The sequence below is a fragment of the Onychostoma macrolepis genome, chromosome 11, assembly GCF_012432095.1.
Source record: "Onychostoma macrolepis isolate SWU-2019 chromosome 11, ASM1243209v1, whole genome shotgun sequence".
Lineage (NCBI taxonomy): Eukaryota > Metazoa > Chordata > Actinopteri > Cypriniformes > Cyprinidae > Onychostoma > Onychostoma macrolepis.
This window is the reverse complement of record NC_081165.1, coordinates 23493822-23518674: the sequence shown is the minus strand read 5'-3', so window position 1 is coordinate 23518674 and position 24853 is coordinate 23493822. Positions and strand designations below refer to the sequence as shown.

The following is a 24853-nucleotide window of genomic DNA, read 5'->3' as shown; positions in this document are numbered from 1 at the left end:
GCAAGTGTTAGAGGGTGAAGTATATAATTTTTTATTAATCAAACTCATATGGTCTGTTTAACAGAGGATGAAATTTAAGTCTAGAATGATTATACATATGCATATGTTCCGCTATGAGAGCCATCAACACAATAATTACACAATTATTTATTTTTTCCAAAAAAAGAAACAAATGCATTAACAGGTTAATTGTGAAATAAATGTTCAATATTAATTAATATTTAAATGGTTTAAATATGATACATATTTAAATGTTTAAATATTAAATGATTAATAATTAAATAATTTGAATATTAATTATTTAGTTATTAATTACAATAATCAATACATATTTTAATCAACTGACAGCACTAATAAATCAATTTTGTTTTACCTTTTGATCGTAAAGAATGAGCTGACACAAAACAGCTTGTATTCTTTTGTTAAAACAGCACACTCTAGTCGCTCACAGTTTCTTATCAGCTTTTTGACTACCAAAGTCTGATTTCTCCGTGGTGATGTGAGTCTTTTTCTGTTATTCTGCAGCTCAACAGTTGAAGTTGCCATTGGACATAAAAGAGGCGATGAAAAGAAGGAGGCAGATTTGGATAGAGAGACGAGTTTGTGAGTTCACGTATTTCGAAACACTCTGTATCGTGCCACACTGCAAACACCACTAAATGCTTCTGTTCTGTAGGTCTGTGTGTGCCAGTCTGTGCTAAGGCACCTTGTTATATTTACATGTTTTTATGTGTGTGTGTGTGTGTGTGTGTGTGTGTGTGTGTGTGTGTGTATGGAGATGTTTGTTTCAAACATTCGAATATGTGTTTTTGAATTTGCCACCCACAAGGAGGATTGTTGGGTTGTGTGTTTTTCCAGTCCAATTGTAGTCAAATTGTAGTTTCACCTATAGAAGTTTAAAAAATGTAAGGTTACTTTTGTTTTCAACCGGGTAGAGTGTTTTTTGTATGTTTTATATTTTTTTTGAAAGTAGATCCTATTGAAATTCCTTGTCTGAATATGTTTATTATATAAAATCCATTCTTTTTTATTGTGCATAAATGATAAATATTAATTTGCTGGCATAGTTAAAATATCAAAATAGTAAGAAGCAATTTCTGACAGAAGATGCAAATGTAGTTCTATCAGCTTTTTCAGTATCTGTGCATCAAAATGTTGTCCTCATCACTTCATAAGATACTTGATGTTAACATTTACTACTTACGAACAGTGACCAATATTTTTAAAAGTACTTTTATGAACAGTTTTCTCATTTTGTGAATCTTACGGTACGATTTCCCTTAAAACGCAAACATATGAGCCAGGACTGTGCTCATTTTAGCCTACAACATTTTCTCCTGAACTTCTTGATATGAATCACATCCATATTCAGAAATTCATGTGTTGATCTGGACTATATTATTATTATTTTTTTTTTACATATATTTTTTATTCATTTTGTGTAGCACTCAAACATGCAAATAATAGTAAACATATATTTTGTTAAAACATTGCAAATAATATAACTGTATATTGCGTTTTCACAATGTTTCTGAGTGGCAGGGCATCTGTCTCCTCTACAAGACTCATTTGCAAGCCAAGAAAAGACCTCATCGCTCGAACGAACGAATTATACTAGTACTGCCGATAATACAAAAATCATACAAGAAATGCAATAATATTCCTTTTCATAAGAGGGGCATTATACCGTGCACTAACCAGAGACAAATCTACCATTTATCATCAACACATGTACATGTGATTCTGTATTTTGTCTATGTGTATAATCCTAAATAACAAAGTTATTTAATATGTGGATAGATTTAAATATGTATAGACTGTGGGGGGGGGGGATGATTGTTTTCATGTTACTGTCAGTGTTATTACAGTGTTTTACCATTTTCACAAAACTACGACACGCACATCTATGTCATGCACAAGTCGGCAGTATAAAGTTCTGTTGATTTCACTGTAAAATAAGCATTACTTCCTAAAAACAGCCTCTGTCGTTTATTAAATTATTCATTCAAATGAACATGTATCGTTACAACTGTGATCAATTTCATCACAATAAATGTGACTGCAAATAAACTGATGCTAAAGTGTGTTTTTGCAATGGTTTATATTTACTATCAAGTCAATAGGAAAAATTGTATCAGTCTCTAAAGTGTCATGTAAGTTTAACACATAATTAACGAGCTTTTCAAATGTTCATGTGTATAAGGGATGCATCCTGAAGTCCAGCTCTGTTTGTAATTTAGGATTAATTAAAAAATAACTCAAATTTGCAAAAATATTTGCAAAAATAACTCCAGAAACTCATTCCTCGTGTCTTTGTTCTGGGTCTGACTGACTTTAAAGGAAAGTGTCTCTGAGGCCAGAAACTGCTTTAATCTGAGGTTTTTTAATATTGATAAGCAATTTCACAATTAAGATCTCTGAAGGTTACCATCTCAAGGTTAGGGACTCCTAAATCCTCAGAGGACCATAAACCACTTTTATTCTTTAATTTATCCATTCACACTGATAAAACCTTGATAGATTATTATTTTCTTCATTTACAGTGTTAGAAAGGATATTACGGCTTTTATCTTGTATCCTTCATTTACGCTATGAATTTAAGTTGCTTCTCCAATAAAATGATAGAATTACAATTTCCACTAAATTCTGCATGGCTACATGTTTAGTGTACAGTTGGTTTGCTTTGCTCTCTTTTTGCAGTTTATAATTTAGCATCCCTTGGAGATGATGATATTTGCTGTGGCCAAACCTTTACAGAGTCAAACCCCATTTCCAGCTGATCCAGTCGATTAAAGAACTGACTGCTGTCATTTTCCCAAGATGACCTTGCCAAACTCCCAGCTGATGCCCTTACAGGGTTAATAGTCAGAGATCCAGTGTTACTGACCAACATCTTTTAGTGTCCACCAATCTTCACATGAAACTAGTCACATTTTCTGTTCGGGTGTCACACAGAGGACACAGAGACAAGACAATGAAAACTGTAGAAACATGGTTTGTCACAAAAGTTTATTAATCGTTACTCAGGTTGTTGCCTATTACCGCAAGGGCATGCATAGAAATGATACTGTTTAGCTGAAGCATTCGGGCCTGATCAAAGCTAAACTATAAAAGATCAGAGAAATCAGTTTTGCTTGTTTCATATTTTGCCTTTGAGTGAGCACCATATTTTCAATAGAGCCATGCAGTATGTAGTCCTAAAACCTGGAAGAGAATTAGGCCTAGCATTTTGAAAATTTCCTACGCCTTTAAGAAAGGTTAAGTTTGGAGCTTAAAAGTTAGTTTTGGATTTCTGAGTGTTTTTTTGAACAGTTCTTTAACGTTGTTTTATAAAGGTACACGCAATTATACCTCAATCGTGAAATGTACGAAACACCTAAATAAAATATATTGCTAAATAAGGACCACGACTACCACAATGTGAGTTCTGTTTATGCTAAACATTTCAGACAAGTCACAGAACACCTTTAAATTGACATTGTACATTTATAAAACGATATAAAATGCAATGCTATTCTTTTTACGCTCATGTGAGTTAATCTGCTGAGAGGACTGGAGAAGGAGTTATAAATTACAAAAAAATGACAACAGCCTCCTTATCTTCCTCGTTTCAACAGCTGGATTAAATAATGGTGGATAATTTCTCGGTAAGCTAATTGGTAAGGTATTAACATATGTAATTTTGTAGCACATCATGCGTTCAATATGTAATTTAGATTTAATATAAATACAAAAAATAATAAAATATCAAATCATATACAGTATTTTGAGTCAGTGTGTCCAGCAGGAGGCGCTACAGTACAGGCTTTATTTATTTCTCTTGTCAGTAAGTGGACCTACATCGCCATCTGGCGGTGAAACTTTAGTAGGTCAATTTTTATCGTGCTCTAAATTAGGCTGACATTGTCTCTATGCAATTATCTAAACATTTATTTCAGCTACTTTTCCATTTCCAACAGTCTTGTTTTATGTAATTATTCTGAGTGACGCTGTGAGGCGCAGAACACATTTAGCAGGGATGTTGAAAGAATTATAAGTGGCTGTTTGGGAAAATAAATAAATAACAAGAATAAATTGCAGGTATCATCATAAAAGCAAGATAAACGCTCAGCACTATACTTCATTTGTTTTAATGAGTAATACATGTGCAATAAGTTTGCGTGTTATGGCAGGAGCACAGATGGCGTCCCATCACTGAGAGTTTCCAAGGAGATGATCTGGCTCCCAAGGGCAATGTCGTCAAGAAAGATGATAGCAGCACATCAGCTCACATCAAAATGTGGAAAAGAGCCCAGCTCAGTCATACGCTGATGCTGCTCCTCAACAACAACAACAACAACAACAAAGAACGCAAGTAAATAAAAAAATTTAAAAAATGAAAATATGGCATTTAACATAATTGTATAGAATGATATTTATAATATTTAGAAATGGATTGATATATTTCAAATATTGACATTCAGTCTTTTCACATATGCATAATAATAATAATACCATTTGTAATTATTATTATTATTATTGCTATTGCTTTTATAATTAAATATATTAGTAGTAGTAGTGTGAAATTAAATGATGATGATGATTATTATTATTATTTTAATGCATGCTTGTGTGTATTTGCATATTTGCATATAATTATTAAGGATTCAAATATGTACATGTTTATGTACAGTTTATCACTGTATTACCTGTCCTATGCACCAAAATTAATGTTTAAAAAAGGAACACTTAATGAATTACATTGTTTAATATGGTAATAATATTAAATATTATTTTTGTGCATTTATTATTAATGCGTTAATTTAACAAATTGATCAGTTTAATGACAACAATGAATATAATATACGTTTGACTACTGTAATATAGGCTGTTTGCATTAATGATAATAAATGTAATAATTATTATATTATTATTTATTTTTATTATATAGTTTTATATTAACAATGTATATAATATAATAAATTATATATATAAAATAACAATAAAAATCATTATTTAAATTTTTTATAGAGCTGTTTTACTATTACGGTACAGCCTATATGCGTTAATGCCTTAAAATGTATTAATAATATATTCTATTAATATATCAATAAGTTAAATGTTAAAATAAGTTAAAAATGAATAATATAATATGATATAATATACAGTAATAGTGTTTAATTAATGAAACATCACAAGTACAGGACTGTTACACTGCAGGCTGTATGGACAAGGCTCCGTTCCACTGAATCCATTGTTCCAGGTTTTGTGTGAAAGGAGCTCCGTGTCTCTCTGAAGGCAGGTGCTGTAGCCTCCCTCTGATTCCCTTCCTGGTGCCTGACACAGTCTTTAGGATAGAAGCCATAGAGCTGGTGTGAGAGCCGGGTAAAGTCCAGCCAGCATCACTCAGGCACTGAGATTCAGAATGAATGATTAACATCACAAAAGCCTCTCCGCACCTCCACGCTGTAGAACAAAAGAGCCGGATTCATCTGCCGGTGTCACCGGCTCGCTCTCGTGTCTTCCATCGGAGTCTCCATCAAGAGCTGGGAGTGGCTGCTGTCTTTGTGAGAGCGGAGCGGGGAAGCCCTCGGGTGAGCTGCGGAGGAGAGGAGAGCAGAGAGGCCACCGTTCACACCCTGAGATGCTCTGCAGGCTGGAGGAGGAAGAGGAGATGTCTCTACTGGAGCTACAGCAGAGGGTGGACTGTATCATCACCCATGTTGGTGAGTAGATTAGATTATTCACTGCTGAGGCTGATGGGGGTGTGTTACAGCTGCGATTGATCTGTCCAGCGCTGATTCAGGTGAAGTCCGACAATTCTGGAATTTAGGGGAAATCGTGAGGTGAGGTTTCCTGATGGCCAGTGATAGGAATAAAGCTGGATTTTTAAACCTCTGTGCTTTATTTTAACGTTAAATGTCACGCTGTTACACACCGAATGTGAACATGAACCATTCAGAGCGGAAATTGCAGAATTTTATTGGTTTATTTTATTTTACTGCTATTTATTTTGATTTCATTACATTGTGGAGGCTATAGCTATGTCTTTGCATAGGAATTAATTTTGTTTCTGATTTGGCACCTGTTTGTTTCAAAATCACATACTTCAATTAATTAAATTAATTAAATTAAAAATGCCTTTTCAGCAAATTAAGAAAATAAATTATTCAGATATAGCTCCTTAGAAAAATAAATAGATATTATTAATTATTATATATATTATTATTATTATTATTATTATTATCACTCCTCCTCCTACTACTACTAATTATTATTATTAATGCATATTTGTGCGTACTTATAGATTTACACAAGGATTTAAATATTTTCATGGTTAAATTTGCTACTGCATTACCAGCCCAAAGAACCAACATTAATATTTTTTAAAAAGAAAGCAAATTAATTACTTATAATAATAATAATAATGTTAGTAGTATCACACATTATGTATTTATTAATAGTAGGCTATATCATTAAATTAAATATAAATAATGCGTACAATATAATGGAATGGAATGGGATAGAATAGAATAGAATTTAGTATTAATATTAATATAACAAGTTTTAAAAGCTATAAAAAGCTCAGGTTTTAGAGTATCAAAGTGCAAAAATGCATTTGTATTGTATTAGTTAGATTTGATCATTTAAGATTATAAGATTAAGGCACCTGTTTGTGTCAGAACCACATACCTTAATTTGATATATTTTCCAAAAATAAATTCAGAAAATAAATGCGGCAATGAATGAGGGAATTCACTGAATTAATTGTTAAAAATCAGCTTAGTTAAATCTGCTTGAATTGGAAATGTGTGTATTTTAAACCCATCTTCGCTCTGGGGACGTGTTTATTCCAAACAGTTGTATTTTTCATCTTTCTGTACCATAAAAAGCACGGGAATATCCAGGTGCTTCCCCATGCCAGTGAGCAAAGTAGGTTATTGTGCCATGCTGCTGTTCCCGCTGTCCTGCATGAGAGAGAGGCGCTGCTGCCGCCCCCCACTGCAGCCCTCGGGGGACGTAAAGACCGTTGCCATGGAAACTGAGATGGGCCAGTTCAGCCATATTGATTCACGTAGACACTCCGTGCTTTAAACACACACTCGCTGCTTCCTAAGTTCATTATCCGCATTATAACACACCGCTGCTTGAGCCAACTGAAAACCAGCAGGCTTTTTAAACAATGGTTCAATCATTTGTTTTCGGTTCACTGCACTGAACTGGACTTTCGAAGTTAGAAGCATCCAAACGTTGTAAAAATGTTTAACTTATCGGACGGCCTCTCAAACATGCCTTTGGTTTTGAGCAAACAACAGACAAATGATAGAGTTGTTTCTGGCTCTGTTTTGCTCAGAGCAAATCTCCAGTGATCCATCAGAGCATCGACCTCTCTGAGTGATTCACAGATGCTGTAACAGCAAGATGACTAAACACACCGAGAGCTTCCGCGCTCTGATTGGTCAGATGTGACATCACTCTCCTGTTAAATTCAAAACTAAGTGATATAGATTGCATGTTTCTCGGTATAGAGCTCATGAATATTTGATGAGCAGTCAAGCATTCTATAAAATAACAGCAGCTGAGCCTAATGCAGTTACATTTGCATATATTAGCTGAAATTCATATTTACACAGCCTTTAAAAAAGTTATTAAAAACATTAGTAGCTTTCCTCTGCATTGAATGGATAATAAAGGCATTTATAATGTTACAAAAGATTTTCATTCCAAATACTGTAAATGCTGATCTTTTGAACTTTCTGTTCATCGAAGAATCCTGTGTCAGGGTTTCCACAAAAATATTAAGCAGCACAATTGTTTTTAACATTGATAATAATTAGAAGTGTTTCTTAAGCACCAATTTTTCTGAAGGATCATGTGACACTGAACACTGGAGTAATGATGCTGAAAATGCATCACAATATTATATTTTTAAATATATTTAATAGAAAATGGTTATTTTAAACATTCATAAAATTGCTGTTTTTACTTTATTTTTGATTTAATACATGCAGACTTGGTGAGCACAAAAGACTTCTTTCAAAAACATAAAAAAATGTACCAACCACAAACTTTTAAATGCAAGTTTTAAGTAAAAAGAGAAATTGGAGTATATTTCATCTCTACCAGTTTTTCTTTTAAAGATGAATGTGGCAAAAATGTGGCTTTTTGGTGATGCTAAACGTTACAGGTTTGACATGTTAACAACATCACAACAACATTACATTTTTTTTTTTTTTTTTGGTAACACTTAATTTTATGGTGTCCTTGTACATGTTACATGTACTTACTATTATAAAAACAATAAATTATACATAATTACATGCAAGTAACCCTAAACCAAACCCTCGTCCAAACCCTATATAGTAAGTACATGCACTTAATATTACTCAGTACTTAAATATATAAATTACACTGTAACAAGGACACCTTAAAATAAAGTATAACCTGTTTTTTTTTAATGTTACGAAGACCCTTTGGTGACTTTATAACAAAGTTGTTTTTGTTTTGTTCAGTTTTTTTAGACTGACTTCACTTTGAGAGTCTGCACTTTAATCAGACAGTCATTCTGACTCCAGTGCTGCTTAAAAGATGTTTAAAATAATAAAAAAAAAACAGTGTTATTCGGTCATCCTAAACTAATCAGGATAAAGGGATTAACACAAACAAGCTAAAAACTGGGCACGGGTACAGAGATAAAACACACAGCATCACACACACAAACTTAAGCACACACACATAGTCTGAATTTCAGAACACAAATCAGTATCATTCATATCACAGCAGTATTTTTCACCGAAGCTGTTTTTCTGTATAAAAGTTAAGACTTTTTAATGTTTTTGAAGAAGTCCCTTCTGCTCACCAAGTCTGCATTTATGTGATCAAAAATTCAGTAAAAGGGGTAATATTTTAAAATATTATTAAATTTTTTAAATTACAGTTTTTGATATATTTTTAAATATAATTTATTGCTGTGATGCAGAGCTGAATTCCCAGCATCATTACTCCAGTCTTCAGTGTCACATGATCCTTCAGAAATCATTCTGATATGCTAATTTAAGAAACATTTTTATTGTTATCATTTTGAAAAGCAGTTGTTTTTTTGGTGGAAATCGTGATATATATTTTTTCAGGATTCTTTGATGAATAGAAAGTTCAAAATAAAAGCATTTTTTGAAATAGAAATATTTGGTAACACTTTATTTTAAGGTGTCCTTGTTACATGTGTTACATGTACTTACAATAAATGATGCATAATTACATGCAAGTAACCCTGAACCGAACCCTAATCCTAACCCTAACCATATCGTAAGTATATGTAGTTAATTAATATTACTCAGTACTTAAATGTATAATTACACTGTAACAAGGACACCTTAAAATAAAGTGTAACCAAATGTTTTATAACATGATAAATACTGCATTTTGCTCCTTAAAATTCTATAAAAAGCCTTGAACTGGGCTTCATTCCAATCTGCCTTCAACAAGACAGTATCTCCAAAGACTTGGACTCACAATAAAACGGCAGCAGTGACGCTCAACAGCAAATCCAAAAAGGTGAACAATAGGAAGGTCATTGTACTTCCTTCCCTCCACACCAACCCCTCCCCCCTCTCTCCGCCCCCGTCTGCTTTTGTGTGCCCCTCTGTATAATATCTGTTATAGCTTCAATGCTGCACTCATGTCAATCAATATTGTATACTCACACTGCTAGGTTAGGTTGCTCAGATACAGGAAGATCTCCTTCCAGATCAGTCTAGTTCCAGAAATCAAACGAGGCCTTGGTGACATCCAGTACCTTTGCAGAAACCATGTGATCGTTTTATTACATTATTTTTATCTGGATTGCTTTAAAATAAGCCATTTTGATGGGGGAGGTCTTGTCCCATTACACACAAGCATAACATTTTTATCACAAGCTCAGTGTGGGAGTGATTCTTCAGTCGTATGGAAGAGCTTGCACCGTTAAACACGTTTTCTCAGCTAATGGAATCCATTAGATTGTCAGTCACTGAAGCTTTATGACATTACCCTCTCATCCACTCTCACTGTGCCAGGAGTGTTTTGCAGTCTTTCTCATGGATGCTGAATCCTGTATGATAGAGGAAGACAGAGAAGTAGGCATTAGTAAGTGTCCAGTATTTGCCACTATTTGACATCCATATCAGGTTTACCACAGAAATCCTCTTAAAATAGAGTCCTATAATCAGATTACATGCTGTTTTTATATGGCAGACGTTATCTGAAAACACACCCTGGTGTCATAATCTGAAGCCACAGACATACAATATCAATTCATTTTACATCTGTCTGTTTTGTCTCATACTGTAAGTATTGGTCTCAGATTAGAAGTTAATGCATAGTAGGCATTAGATTTTTGAATGGTGGTTGCCTGTGTAAAGGCAAGCATCATGATGCTGGTATGTTGATGGTGGTTGCCAGTGTGTTGCTATTTGGTTGATAAAGTGTTTTTTTTCTTTTGTTGCATGTTGCTATGTGGTTGCTAGGGTCCATAGACAGGACTTTGGGTCAATTTTTTCAATCTAAGACTATTTGTATCCAAAATTGTTGTACTACTGTTGTACAATACTACTTTATTCAATGAAGAACTTTACTTGCCGTTAATAAAGTGCTTTAGGTACAGTATGCAGGTGTAGAATGAATGCATCTCAGGATACACTATTCAATATCTTGGCATTGTCCTTTAATCCGAAGTCGCTTTGACCTATAATTTATGACTAGTTTTTAGAATTAAACTATCATAATGTCAATTTTGTTCTGTTTGTTTGTTTGTTTGTTTGTTTTATTTGTTTATTTATATGATGATAATATTTGTATTGTTGTATTCATATTTAATATTAATGTTATAATATAATTATATAATATAATATACTATATAATTGTGTATTTTATATATATATATATATAATTATAATTATTAATAATATTTTATAATGGTAATATTTTATTTTTATTTAGTTGTTGTTGTTAATAATGTTAATAATAATAATAATAAAATCAATAATAATAATAATAATAATAATAATAATAATAAAAAGTAAAACTATGGCAAGTCAATAAATGAAAAGTAGCCAATAAAATTATTAATGCTATAATATAAAAGTCGGTAAATGTTTAACAACAACAATAATAATAATAATAATTGCTATTATTAGAATTAATATTATTAGTAATAAATGTATCTAATTATTATTATTATTATTAAATTTATCTAATTATTATTATTATTATTATTGTTGTTGTTGTTGTTGTTAATAAGAATAACAACAACAACAATATTAGAAAACATAAAACCATGTAAAGTCAATAGAATAAAATTAATCATGAATACTATAATATCAAATTTGATATATGTATTAAATAATACTACTACTAATAATTTTTTTTTTTTTCAAAAACATTTTTACACAAATATTCACTGACCTCCTAGCTCCAAAGATCATGAGAATTTTCAGGCATTTATTGGATGTGACCATGCTGCTTGAGTGTACCTTTTTGAAAATGAATAATTTCAAACAATTCTTTTCTCAATTCAAGGACATTTCATATATGCTTACAAATGGGAGTGTGTGTCAGGCTGACTGTGATTTCCAGAGATCCAGACGGTTCCCGAGTAAAAGAGTGCCTTATTTTACACGCACAAAGGTTTCCATCCACAGGAATGTCTGAAGTTATCCATGAAACATTAGCTCACCTACAAGTGAGAGCTCAGACATCCATGAAATCACAGTTTGGGTTGGTTTCCCACTTTTTGCTTCTCAATTTAGCACGTTACATTTGTTTTCCACTGTGAAAGTGACTGAAAAAAGTCCTTAGGTTTAGATTTAACAGTCAGTGCCACATGATGCCGTCTCATGTGTGAGGATTGTGGGGAGGGGTTTATGTGTGTGTGTGTGTGTGTGTGTGTGTGTGTGTGAGAGAGAGTGTAGCAGGGCTCTGTTTTGGGGTGGAGAGGGGAAAAGGAATCTGCGTGTTTGTGAGAACTTCTTCCTGACGTACTTTAACCACAGAGCGCTGCGCAGTGATGAATGTCTCGCTGGGAGAGAGAGGAAGAGGAAACTACCGGTGCTTCTGGCATTCTCAGAGATATTTGTAGAAAGCATGTCAGTGTGTTACCTGCGCTTCAGAGGCACAGGCACCTCTCATAACGTCTTGTTAGACACCCAGGAGTAATTGAGTTTGCGGGCCACTGCGGCTCTTGGGACCTCTTGCGCGGCGCGGGACCGTCGGCACAATGGGTTCAGTTATGTGTAAGTCAGCGTTCTGTCTTTTCAAGCTGTTTTTAACAGCATTTGTGCCTGAGGAAGAACATTGTGTTTCTCGTCCTCTGTATTTCTGAGAGTGATATATGGAGTCATTTCTGAGAGAGTTACAGCTCTGTTGGCTTTGGTTGGAAGCTGTGAGGTGTTTCTGGAGGGGAAAAAGAGGTTTATGAGCTTAATAATGATTAGACACACAGCAATGTGAGCACAAAAATTTGCCAGTAGTTAACTTATGAGAAGATTTTTCTCTGTTCCTCATATAAGCGTGTGGCTGCAGAAGATTTGAGTCACACAGACCATTTTTATGGTATTTTATGGCATATTTTTGTCATTTTGGAGCTTGACAGTCCCAGTCCTCATTTACATCCATAAAATGGACAGGATATTCTTTAAAAAGGCTGTTTGGAATAACCTGCTTGAATAAACAATAACAGACTTTTCATTTCTTTCACCGCTTGACCTTCATGTTAACCAAGAACAGCACTTTCTTATCAGTATCTGACCAAACCAAACACTGAGCAGGATTGTGAAGAAGTTCTGAATCACTGGAATAACTTATGTAATTGAATCAGCTGATTCATTAACAACATCTGATTCAAAAGAAATAATTATTTTTCTTTAACAGATGGTTTTATCCAAAAGCTACTTGCAAAAAGAGAAAAGTCATGAATCTGACATTGTCATTTTGGAGTTTGAAAGCCCTGTTTTTATTAGTTGGAAAACAGTGGTCATTTTTCCTTTTGTGTTCCATGTACAGCTTTAGAATGACATTAAAGTGAATAAAGGAAGACAAATGTTTTCATCAGAGTGAGAAATAGTAAGACTTTGTAACACACTGAGAGCTCACTTAGTAAAAGCACACACACACACACACACACACACACACTGTCAATCAAAAGTACTATATGCTGCAGGAAGTCTCTGGGGCAGTATGAATTATTATGATACTAAATGTATCCTTAGTACAATAGTATACAATACTAAGTATAAGGATTATTCACTAAAAACATCATATCATCCTTAAAACAATTTTGCAAAAACATAGCATACACTGTGAAAAATATTTTTCAAAGTTGTAAATTTCTCTGTAATTATTTGTGAAATTTACTAGCAGTTTATTTTACTAGCAAGTGATACTTGCTTCAAAGTGAATCTTACACCAGATGTTTGACTTCTTCAGTGAAGATTTCAGTGAGTTCAGTTTTCAGAGAATATATCTTTAGAGAATTGAGTTGTTTTCTTGCCCTGTTAGAAAATATATTTTTTCTTGTGCCATAAAGCTCAGTTTTAACCTCAATTTAATCCAAAATTAGATTTTTAAATAGCTTAGATTTACTACATTAGATTTATACTTAAACAAAACAAAAACAAGCAGTTTGACTTTGAGTCTTAAGAATTCTGAAATGTAAAAAGTTGATTACAATTTACAATTCATTGAGAATATGTGTTGAATATTATTTATTTATCTATTTAATTACGTAGCTATATATCATATAACATTGTTGGATATCTGCTAAATATTGCTAAATATTTTTAAAATATATTAAATATTTATTTTGTATTCATTTTATATCCATTTTAATTCTAAAAATGTAATGGATAAATGAATAAATAAAATTACTACAATACACTCTCCAAAAACTAAAAGTGCAAAACATTTTACATTTAGGGACACAACAGCAGTACTAACTTTGTACATATACCTACTCTATAGGGATAGATAAAGTACACTGTAGAAATGTATAGTATGTTCTGGTTTAGATAAGTAAGGCTGTGTGTTAGGATGTTGTGTACTGACAGCTCTGAGGGAGAGATGGTGCTCTCAGGTGGAGGTGTGTGTGTAAGTATATCCACCACAGGAGAAGTGTACTAGAATAGTTCGCTTAATCCAGAGACAGCAACGCTTCTGTCCACTTGCTCTGATCTGTCCTTACTCTTCTGTGACCTTCGTCCAGCGAGCCGTAGTGAGGCAGGTTGGGGTATTGTGGGTTTGTGCTGCAGTATGGAAGGCTCCCGGTGCTATCAGACCGTCCCGTCCTGCTGCTCGGTATGTGGACGGCACTCACGGGGAGCGTCCTTTTCCTTGGTCCACATCTCGGCTGGAGAAATGGAGTCCTATCATCGTTTGCTGGGAGTGTGTCTGGAAACCGAATTAGCATCGAGGAGAAGTATGTCTTCCTCATACGTCCTCACCTTCCTCTTTCACTTTGGTTTGCTTCTGATGCAACTACAGCTAAAACATACTTCAGCGTTATTGCAGTGATATCTAGAGAAGTGTGATGTTTTAGTGTGGTGGGTGTGTGTGTGTGTGAGCTGCGGTGTTAACTGCCAGACGCTCTTAAAGAGGATTAAATGGCTGGGTCAGATTGGCTGCTTCATTCATCATTGTGGCTAATTTGCTTGTGAAAACAGAAATGCCAGAGCAAGTTTTATATTTCATGGTTTTTAATTGTTTTTGTATGTTCAGCTTTGCTTGTGTGCATGAACCTCTTTGAGCTTAAAAGAGGAACTGTAAATGATGGGGAGGTCGGCAATCAGACTGTTTCTATCAGACGTGAAAGAAGACAATGAAATGATAGCACAAAGTAAAAGAAAAAATATATTTATATGTTTTTTTTTAATATATTTTTGATTTGATATATTTATAGTAGTTTTATTATTAAAATTTAGTAAAAGCACGCACAAGAATGGCACACACACACACACACTAAACCAAGAGTACGGTATGCTGCAGAGAGTCTCTAGGGGCAGTATGAATTATGATGATGCAGAGGATACTAAGTATGCACTGCAAAAGTCATTTTCTTATTATCAGTAATACTTTCCACCAGAAACATTAAACATCCTTAAAGCAATCATGCACAAATTGCAAAACATTTTTCAAGGTTGGAAATAAGTTGTAAACTTTGTAATTATTTGTGAAATTTACTAGCAATTTCTGAGTTAAATTTATTTAAATGTAAGTCTTACACCATTTTTTATCAGTGAAGTTAAATGTTTATGTTTATTTTTATTTATATTAATTGTATTGAACACATTATGATTATGATTATTATTTTCATTATTATGAACCATAACAAAATAAAAACATAACACACACACACACACACACACATATTTTATACTAATACATTATGATTATATATGTTATATCATTATTTTGTGATAAAATAATCAAAAATAATCAAAATTATATCATTATTTTGATTATGAACTGATAGCACAGTCAAAAGAAAAATATATTTTAACTTTATATTTTTATGTGTTTTATTATATTCATTATATTTTTGTTTTATATAATTTTATATTGTATTTATATTATTATTATTATTATTATTATTATTTAATACATGCATCAAATTTGATATTATTTGATATTATATATATATATATATATATATTATGTTTTTATATTATTGTTGTTAATCTTATTAACAACAACAACAATAATAGTAATAATAATAATAATTTTAATAATTAGATACGTTTGTGTGTTGAGCCTTTTGTCTAAAGACCATTTTCTACCCCATTTGGGATAGACAAAGCTTTTGAATTGAATTGAATTGAATTTATTAAAAATAATATTAATTCTAATAATAACAATATTAATAGTAATTATTAATATAATATTATTTCTAATAACAACTCCTTATTATTATTATTATTATTATTATTATTGAATCGCCATTATTCTGCTATTGTACAGATGCCTCACAGATGCCAGACTGGTTTCCAGCCTATGCCACTAAAGAAAAAAGTTGCTTCAAAAATGTGCTGTAAGTAAAAAAAATAACTGACATTGTTTGTATCCATATATGCTTTCGCCTTCTGGAAATATTTTTAGACTAAATCCACGCACATGTGCGATTAGTTCAGAGGCCAGTGTCCTCAAAGTCTCCCTCGAGAGCCCCTTTAAAGCATGCCAGCGTAATCAAACGCACCTGTCCAGACTGGGTCAGACGTAGCTTTACACAGCCCACATCTGAACATCCTAGTCAAACACATTTTTGTGGATGTGGGTCCTGTGCATAGTGATTATTTTTACACGAACAGTTCTGAATTAGGCCAGCTGGCTTAATCAAAGCTGTTTTCATCATTCATTCCAATACAAAATAATTTGGAGTAATTGGAGTACTTTCTATTTGCAGAAAAACGCCTCTGCACTTACAGTCCAAACACTCTCTTACTTTATAATGACTTGTTTGTTGCGTGTCATGCGTTGTGGGGTGGAGGTCTTGATTGTTCCAGGTGACAGGCTCTATGATATTAATCATTTTAAGAGAGTTTTTGTTGTTCTGGTCAGATACAGGATCCTGTCTGACATTCTGATTTATATCCATGTGCGGCAGCTTCCTTTTCCGTAGGGATGTGGATCGAGAGGGATTTAGATACTGTATGCTGGATTTGTTTTGGAATGCTTATTTTTGTGTGAACTTCAAACAGCTCACATTATGTTTTTTTTTTTTTTTTTTTTTTAAAGCAGTAGTTCAACTAAAAATGAAATGTTTTGCAAACCTGTATGACTTTCTTTCATCCGTACAAAATAAGCACAAAATAAGATTTTCTGAAAATTGTGTCTTTTTTTTTTGGTCCATATAATGAAAGTCAATGAGGTCCAGTGTTCTTATGACCTAACCATTGTGCATCAATTTAATAAAGATAAACTGAGAACAAAACTGTCTGTGTCAATAAAAATATACGGTCATAAAAATATAATATATTGATATTTTTTTCTGCTTTCAATGATATCGTTTTTTTTGTTTTTCAGTCCTAAACATAACTACCAAAAATTAATTCATTTTCAGGGTTTTGACCCTTTAAATGCCAGTTTGTTTACATAATGCCACTGTTTTGTGTTAATAGGGGGTGACATCTGTTAGTTTCCATATAGTAAACGCTAAGCAGAAATTTATTTTGGATTACTCTAATATCACTCTGATATCCGATATACACTCTGATATCATACCAATATGTCCACACAATTATTATTACATATTATAATTCAGTTGGCCTTTTTTTCAGCAGAAGCAGAAAATGGGAAAAAAATAAAATGTGCCTTTGGATGTAAAATAATAATAATAATAATAATAATAATAATACAAATGTTGAAGCCTTGACAACTGAATGGGAGCCTATTAACAAAAAATGGCACTAGGATTAAAAATTGCCGTTTTAATATGTTTCAGTGGAGACATTATGTAACTATGTAATTTTTTTGTACCAAGTGTAAAATAGACTCATGAAAGTAAATAATAATGAAATAATAAAATTTCAATAAGAAAATACAAATTTTTGGCAAAGTGTTTGCATTAATATGATAAAATAAATAAATAAATGAAGAATAAATAATTAAAAAAGTTTCGCAGAAGAAATAATCTTACATACAGAATGAAACGATGAGACGGTGAGGAAAATATGACAGAATTTTCTTTCTTTCTTTTTTTTTTTTGGAGTGAACTGTTGATCCCCTTCTGTCGTTCACTTCGACGTTGTGTTGAGTGTACGACACTCGGGGTCGCTCTTGGGAGCCCAAACACCACTGACATCTTTGAGAAAATGCCAATGAAATTGGGTGTGCAGAATTTGCATAGCTGGCCACACCCGGATATCCGGGTATAAATAGGCTAGCGTAGCATCTGCTCACTCGTTCTGTTTTTCAGAGCCGATGCAGCGTCTCTTTGTGAGAAGCAGCACTCATTCACCTCTTGATCTCCTCATCATTGGATCTACGGCACAGGCAGCGGTCTCTCCCTCTCATACACAGATAAGTGTCGTGAAAGTACCCCTGGGTGCTTCAGCAGCGATCTTTAAGAGCAAATTTCTTCTAAAAGACCAATTTCTCTAAAAGGGCTTCACGGGCGGAACTGTGTGTGTCGACAAACATACCTTTCCGTCCATGTTCTTCTGGTGCGGGTTCACATCTCTCCTAAACGACCGGCGTGAGTGCTGTGTTCAGTGTTGGGTCATGCTCACGCTGAAACAGCGCTCGTAGATGGTTTATGTCCCGCTTGCGTTGCGCTCATGGCTCGCGTTCTTTTTTAAAAAAGAACGCGATAGGGATTATCTGACCAGCTCGGATCCACATCCGTTGGGGGGACGGGAGGTGGATCCGGCTTTACACTGGCCATCTGCCATTGGCAGACAGCCATCACCTGGTCGATTTCCTTCTTCTCTGGGTCACACACAGCAGTTATGGCCCTCAAAGCTTGTGACGGTCAGATGCTGAAATCATACATCAGAGCCTGCTCGGACACAGACCTTCTGTCTCCTCATGTTCTGATGCAACAGGTCTGTCACCAGCCAACACGACACATGTTGGCAAACTACTGTTCCCTCATCTGTCGGTGGCAGGTCTGACAGACCTAGTGGACAAGGTGCTGTGCTCTATCACAGAACGTTTTTACCTCCTACCACAGCACCTCGTGCTCCGCTCAGCTGCAGATAACCTGCCCTAGGTACATCGAATGGGGTTCCCTTGGGACCATTGGTGAGGTGATTGGATGCTAGATTAAGCCTCTCCATTCTTTCCAGCTGGCTCTCAGAACCATTCGGCTCGGTTATGCGATTTGATTCGCCTTGATCTCGAAGTTCAGTGGCATTCTGTTGCCTCATTACGAGGCAGGAATGCTGCTGTTCTTCAGGCGGAGAATTGCCACCCTTCGGCAAAGGGTGCGATAGAGCATGTCCCCCTGAAGAACACGTACTTTCATGTCTCGATCCTTCCAAGGCTCAGGCCGTTCTGCGGGTTGCCTTCGAAGGGCGGCCATATTAGTATGAGGTTCCTCCCTTTCAGGCTGTCCCTGTCTCCTCGCGTCTTTACGAAGATCGCAGAGGCAGCCCTTGCCCCTCTCAGGGAAGTGGGTATTCGCATTCTCAATTACCTCGACAACTGACTGATCCTGGCTCACTCGCGAGAATTGGTTTGCGCACACAGGGACATGGTCCTCGACCACCTAGCCTGATTGGGACTTCGGGTCAACTGGGAAAAGAGCAAAACTCTCCCTTGTGCAGTGTATCTCTTTTCTCGGAGTGGACTCGGTTGAGGGCTCTGAGCAGTCCCTCTCAAAAACTTCAGAGGCTCCTGGGGCATATGACGTCCTCAGCTGCGGTCACGCCGCTGGGGCTGATGCATATGAGACCGCTTCAGCACTGGCTTCGAACCCGAGTTCCGAAATGGGCATGGCGTCACGGCTCACACCGTGTGAACATCACACCGTTGTGTCGCCGTACCTTCAGTCCCGGAGAGGACATCTCTCTTCTACGCAGTGGCGTTCCGTCCATATAAGCTGCGAATGCGCCACATACCCAGGCCGTCTGAGAGAATGAGTTCACGGGCTAATTAATATAAACATGATTATAAGTTGATCCCTTGTCATTTGAGATGTGACTTAAAGCTTAATAAAGTGTTGGGAATTAAGTATGTAAAATCATTTATTTGAAAACAATGGTCATTTTTCTGTAAATCTGCGTCAGTGACGGAAGCTTCCGGGTAAGCGGATTCTCCGCAGCTTTGGCGCCTCCGCTCTGTTCGCTATGACTCGTCAGGACTGTAGCGCGTTCTCAGTGTTTAGCTGGTAGATGGCTGATTTCATGCACGAGGTAAGCTGTCCGCGAAGCGCTCGCCCAAGTGGAAAAATGCGCTGTTGCTGCCAGATCTCGATTGCCGAAAATTACATTGTGTTTGATGCAAAACTAACCCGACAAAATCACATGAAAAAAAAACAAACAAAAAAACATCATAACTGTATATTTTCATGCTTTCTCAAGCAAAGCAAATTTTGAAAGTCCACTAAAAACATATCTGGTCATAGACAATGTTGAAGACGTTATTGTCAACACGCCTAAGTAGTAAATAAATAAATAAAAGTTTATAAAAATGTATGTAAAATTTGAAATATTAACAAACATCAGGAAAAAATAGGAAACAATACCTTTGTTTTCCGTATACTTGTGTCGCTTACAGTTAAAGTCCTTCTGTGATTTTATTGTTGTTTGCAACGTTACTTGGCAATACCCGGTTAAAAAAGTCATTGCTCGTCACTGCTTCTACGGGCAGGAGTACCCTTAGAACAGGTGTCCAGACACATTGTTATTACAACAGATGCTTCCAAGATAGGCTGGGGCACCGTGTGCAACGGGCATGCAGCATCAGGGGTCTGAACAGGCCCACGACTGCATTGCCATACCAATTGCCTCGAGATGTTGACAGTGCTTTTTGGCCTTGGGGAGGTTTCGACTCTTGATCCAAGGCAAGCACGTGTTGGTCCGCACGGACAACACAGCGACAGTTGCATACAACAACCACCAGGCTGGTGTTCGCTCCCATTGCATGTCACAACTCGCCCGCCATCTCTTACTTTGGAGCCAGCACAGACCCAGGTCTCTGCATGCCACTCATATCCCAGGCGACCTCAATCGTGTAGTGGATCTCCTCTCGCGACATGTCTTGCTCAGGGACAAGTGGAGGCTTCACCCCCAAACGGTTCAGCTGATTTGGAGTTGGTTTGGCCAGGCACTGGTAGACCTGTTGCCTCGTCGGAATCGACCCATTGCCAGTCGTGGTACTCCCTGACCGAGGCTCCCCTCGGCACAGATACACTGGCTCATAGCTGGCCCAGGGGTCTACTATGGCATCAGATCTGTACTCTCCTTCCTCCATGGAGGCCTGGACAGGCACCTGTCTGCTTCTACACTTAAGGTGTACATGGCCACGATCGCGTTTAACCATGACACTGTGGGAGGCAGATCGGTGAGGAAGCATGATCTGGTTATTAGGTTCCTCAGAGGTGCCCAGAGGTTGAACCCTCCGAGGCCACGTCTCATTCCCTCTTGGGATCTTTCTGTGGTCTTACAGGCCTTACAGAGAGATCCGTTGAGCCCCTTCAGTCAGTCGAGTTCAGTGCCCTCTTCATGAAGACGCCCCTCCTGACTGCGCTCACTTCTGTCAAGAGGGTGGGGGATCTTCAAGCCCTCTCCGTTAACGAATCATGCCTGGAGTTCGGGCTGGCAGACTCTCACGTTGTCCTGAGACCTCGGCCTGGATATGTGCCCAAGGTTCCCACCATTCCCTTCAGGGATCAGGTGGTGACATTGCAATCTATCCCTTTCCAAGAAGGGGACCCTGACCTGTCTCTGTTGTGCCCAGTGCAAGCCCTACGCACATACCTGGATCGCACTCAGAGTTTCAGACTTTCTGAATGGCTCTTTATCTGCTTGGAGGACAGCAGAAGGGGAATGCTGTCTCCAGACAAAGGATCTCCCACTGGATTGTGGATGCGATCCTGACGGCCTATCAGGCCGGAGGCTTACCTTGCCCACTGCGAGTGAGGGCTCACTCTACCAGGGGCATGGCTGCAACAGCAGCCCTGGCAAACGAGGCCTCTCTAGCAGATATCTGTAGAGCTGCAGGTTGGGATACACCTAATACATTTGCTAGATTTATAATCTGCGAATGGAACCAGTTTTTCCTAGAGTTCTGAACTCAGGAGACTGGCAGAGTGTAGAGCTTGATACCAACGCCACTCCCCTCAGGGTAGTTATGCACTTATTCAGTCCAGCTCAGGTTCCTTTCATGAACTCTACCCTTCCATCACATAAGCACTTTTTCTTAGCAAGTTCGGCGGAGGAACTTGCTATTAGATCCCATTATGAGGTAAGTTCCCTCGAGTGAACTCTTGTATTAGGTTAGTGCTGCACATGTAGTGGCTCCTCTTGAGGCCCCATGTGTGTATTCTCCACTGAGTAACCCCTGAGGTTCAGTGTACCCCTAGACAGACATTCAATCTGTCAACGGGCTCTGAATCTTGGTAGTTCTCCCCTTATGCTGAGCCCACCTCAGAATCATCCCTATGTAGTACTTCCTCTGTAAGTCCATAGCTGGATATTCACATCGGGTAGGATGTTATCTCCGTAGTGCCTTTCCCCCATGAGGGAATAGTCACTGTCCCAACGTTCACCACCAAGACTTTTCAGCTGATATATAAATATGGTGAGTATTACTATAGGGAAAAGGCTAACCGGCTGATAGGACCTTTGCCATTATGGCGGCTCTCCCAGATGTTGGTGAGTGAGGTCTTTGGAAGGTTACGAGGAGGAGAGGTGTATTTGGTCGTGACACGCTGGCTTGTCAACATTTGTGCCCCCGTAGACTCGTGACACAGTTCGGCAGTTGTGGCGTTTGGTATAGGGACCCCTAGTGTCATACACTCGACACAACGTCAAAGTGAACGACAGAAGGGAAACGTCTTGGTTACGCATGGTAACCCTCGTTCCCTGATGGAGGGAACAGAGACGTTGTGTCCTTCTTGCCACAACACCGAACTGCCTCTGAGTGGGTTGAGATGCTTCTCGACTCCTCAGAACAGAACGAGTGAGCAGATGCTAAGCTAGCCTATTTATTATACCCAGATATCCGGGTGTGGCCAGCTATGCAAATTCTGCACACCGAATTTCATTGGCCTTTTCTCAAAGATGTCAGAGGTGTCTGGGCTCCCAAGTGCGACCCCTAGTGTCGTACACTTGACACAACGTCTCCATTCCCTCCCTCAGGGAAAGAGGGTTACAATACGTAACCAAGACGTTTTAAAACACTATTACAAATTCATTTAAATGAGGAATTAATCTTTTTATTTCTTCAGTACGCAACATCATGTGCACATGCTGTACTTATACCAGCAATAATCGGCTTATCCAATTTGTATTGCTTTGAAATAGATGCCTACAGGAATGTAAATGTTTGTGTGGGGGTGTATGTGTGAGTGTTGGGAGCCCTGGGACTTCTTCCCCTACTTTCAGTGATTTCTTTAGGGGAAATCTGATAGATTGTGGGTCTTGCCTGCCATAAAATATTGAGATCCATTTGTGAACAGCAGAGCCTTTGATGAAGCTTTACTGCAACCATTGACATTATTAAGCTCACAGGGCTTTGATTTTATGATTATTTTATTTTGCTGCCTGAGACTCAATTGTTCAGCCTTGTCTTGAGATTCCTTTCTCATACAGCAGTACTAATTTATAAAGATCAGAGGGAAGCAGAGCGGGAAAATGGTAAACATCTGCCATTGGGATTCAGACAGGCTGTGAAGTGAAGCTATTGTGTCGATTCTGTTATAGTCGCTCAGTGTGTCATGGAAGAGCAGGTACAAGTTTCTCAGAGTATGCACTGTAGGTGTTCAGAACCACTTTCAGCCCCCCTACGGCTCATGATCGAGTTCCAAACTGGATTTGTTTACATGATATGCAGCAGTGTCCGCTGTTTGACTGCAACCCTTGATGCATTGACCCCAAATTAAACCATGAGTATGCTTCAGAAAAAGGAAGATGAAACCACTGAGAGCTGATTTGTGTTTTTTCTTCCAGCAGCTGATGATTGAATCCATTACAGTTCGTCCTCACTTAGTTAATACATAAGGGTGCTTTCCATACCAGTGGCCCTGGGGCAAGAGGTGTCAAGGTCAATGAACTTTAAGACTGTCCACAGTTTTAATAGTGGCACAGATATTTGTCAACCTGCAAATGTCATAAAGACATGTCACATTCTTTCAGATATACTCTTTATATTTGTGTATATTTCAAATAGTTTTGGGAAAAAACAAAACAAAACATTTTATAGCATTTATAATCATTTAATGACAAAAAAATACTTTAAAATGTAACAATGTCATGTCGTTTAACCATCGTAAATAGTAATTCCAAGTAAACAGTAATTTCTTACACCGTAAATATATGTCAATGTATCTTAATTTAAAAAAATAATAATTTTTTATCATTTTTCATGGTAAAACCACACAAAAAAAATCAGGATTTATATCATATTTGTTTTAGAAATACATTAAATTTTTTGCATTTAAAATGTATTTAAATTCAGAAATTAAAATGCTTATAAAAGCATGCAATCAAGTCATTGTATGATTTGTTTTTCAAAATATATTAATCTGGATAAACAGTGAGCATCATGTCATTGACCCATCAGAAGAAAATCAGGTTGGAATATCTTGTTGGCTTCTTCTCACCTGTCTTATGCTGTATGGCCTTTTGGACACTAACAGAAGGCTTTTTGCAGATCTCCACCCTCAGGTTCATTCGCTCGTCTCATGCCTCTCAGCTAATTTTGGTCACAGTGTCCCCACTACATGAACTCCTCACTGCATGTGAATGTAATCAGTGTTGAACTAAGTGTGCAAGTTAGTGTGTTTAGCAATTGCAATTGTAAGTGAGTTTAACATATTTATTCTGACATCCTGACCCATGCTGGAACAAAAGCAAGTATTGTGGTGGGGACGGCACAGGTGATTGACACTTGATCATCTGACTTGCTGATGGGCTGAGTGATTAACGAGCTCTGTAATTACCCAGACAGATTGGATGAAGTCCCATTCATCATCCCTTGGTAACCAGATACTCTGATTGGGTTAACAGGACCCAGTGGCCCAAAGCAAACAAGCCTGAACAATCAACATGAAGCTTCTTATGAACGTGCACGGTGTACCCTATTGAAACAATGACTTTACAGAAATGTAGGTGTGTCCTGCTCTTTATGTGACCATATAAACCAAAACGATGTGGGATTCAGTTCTCCATTGAACATTGCAGTT

At 36.7% G+C, this 24853-nt stretch overlaps 2 protein-coding genes and 1 long non-coding RNA gene across 21 annotated transcripts in view; 2 read left to right on the top strand and 1 right to left on the bottom strand.

Moving 5' to 3' along the window:
* The window catches only part of slc4a10a (solute carrier family 4 member 10a), a 52495-nt gene extending 50392 nt beyond the window's left edge, over positions 1-2103 (top strand). For 4 of the 8 annotated variants that reach the window (XM_058790763.1, XM_058790762.1, XM_058790766.1 and 1 more), the window contains one exon: positions 526-2101. In XM_058790763.1, coding sequence (XP_058646746.1) covers positions 526-607 — 82 coding nt within the window. In that variant the 3' untranslated portion in view covers positions 608-2101. Of the gene's footprint in view, positions 1-525 lie in introns of all 8 variants that reach the window. The other 4 variants (XR_009273314.1, XR_009273313.1, XM_058790767.1 and 1 more) reach the window with 3 other exon arrangements.
* Positions 2104-5238: 3135 nt separating this feature from the next.
* mcf2l2 (MCF.2 cell line derived transforming sequence-like 2) overlaps positions 5239-24853 on the top strand; it is a 79722-nt gene continuing 60107 nt past the window's right edge. For 3 of the 12 annotated variants that reach the window (XR_009273360.1, XM_058791206.1, XM_058791207.1), the window contains exon 1: positions 5241-5705. Coding sequence is in view for 11 of the 12 variants with exons in the window: in XM_058791206.1 (XP_058647189.1) it covers positions 5624-5705 (82 nt within the window). In the remaining variant the exon portion in view is untranslated. Of the gene's footprint in view, positions 5706-12110; positions 12249-16014; positions 16037-24853 lie in introns of those variants that run through there. The other 9 variants (XM_058791202.1, XM_058791200.1, XM_058791210.1 and 6 more) reach the window with 7 other exon arrangements.
* LOC131549230 (uncharacterized) lies at positions 9800-24494 on the bottom strand. Its single transcript, XR_009273363.1, has 3 exons — positions 24272-24494; positions 11556-12408; positions 9800-10069 (listed from the first exon to the last, which is right to left on the bottom strand). It is a non-coding gene; the product is annotated as an uncharacterized LOC131549230 (long non-coding RNA).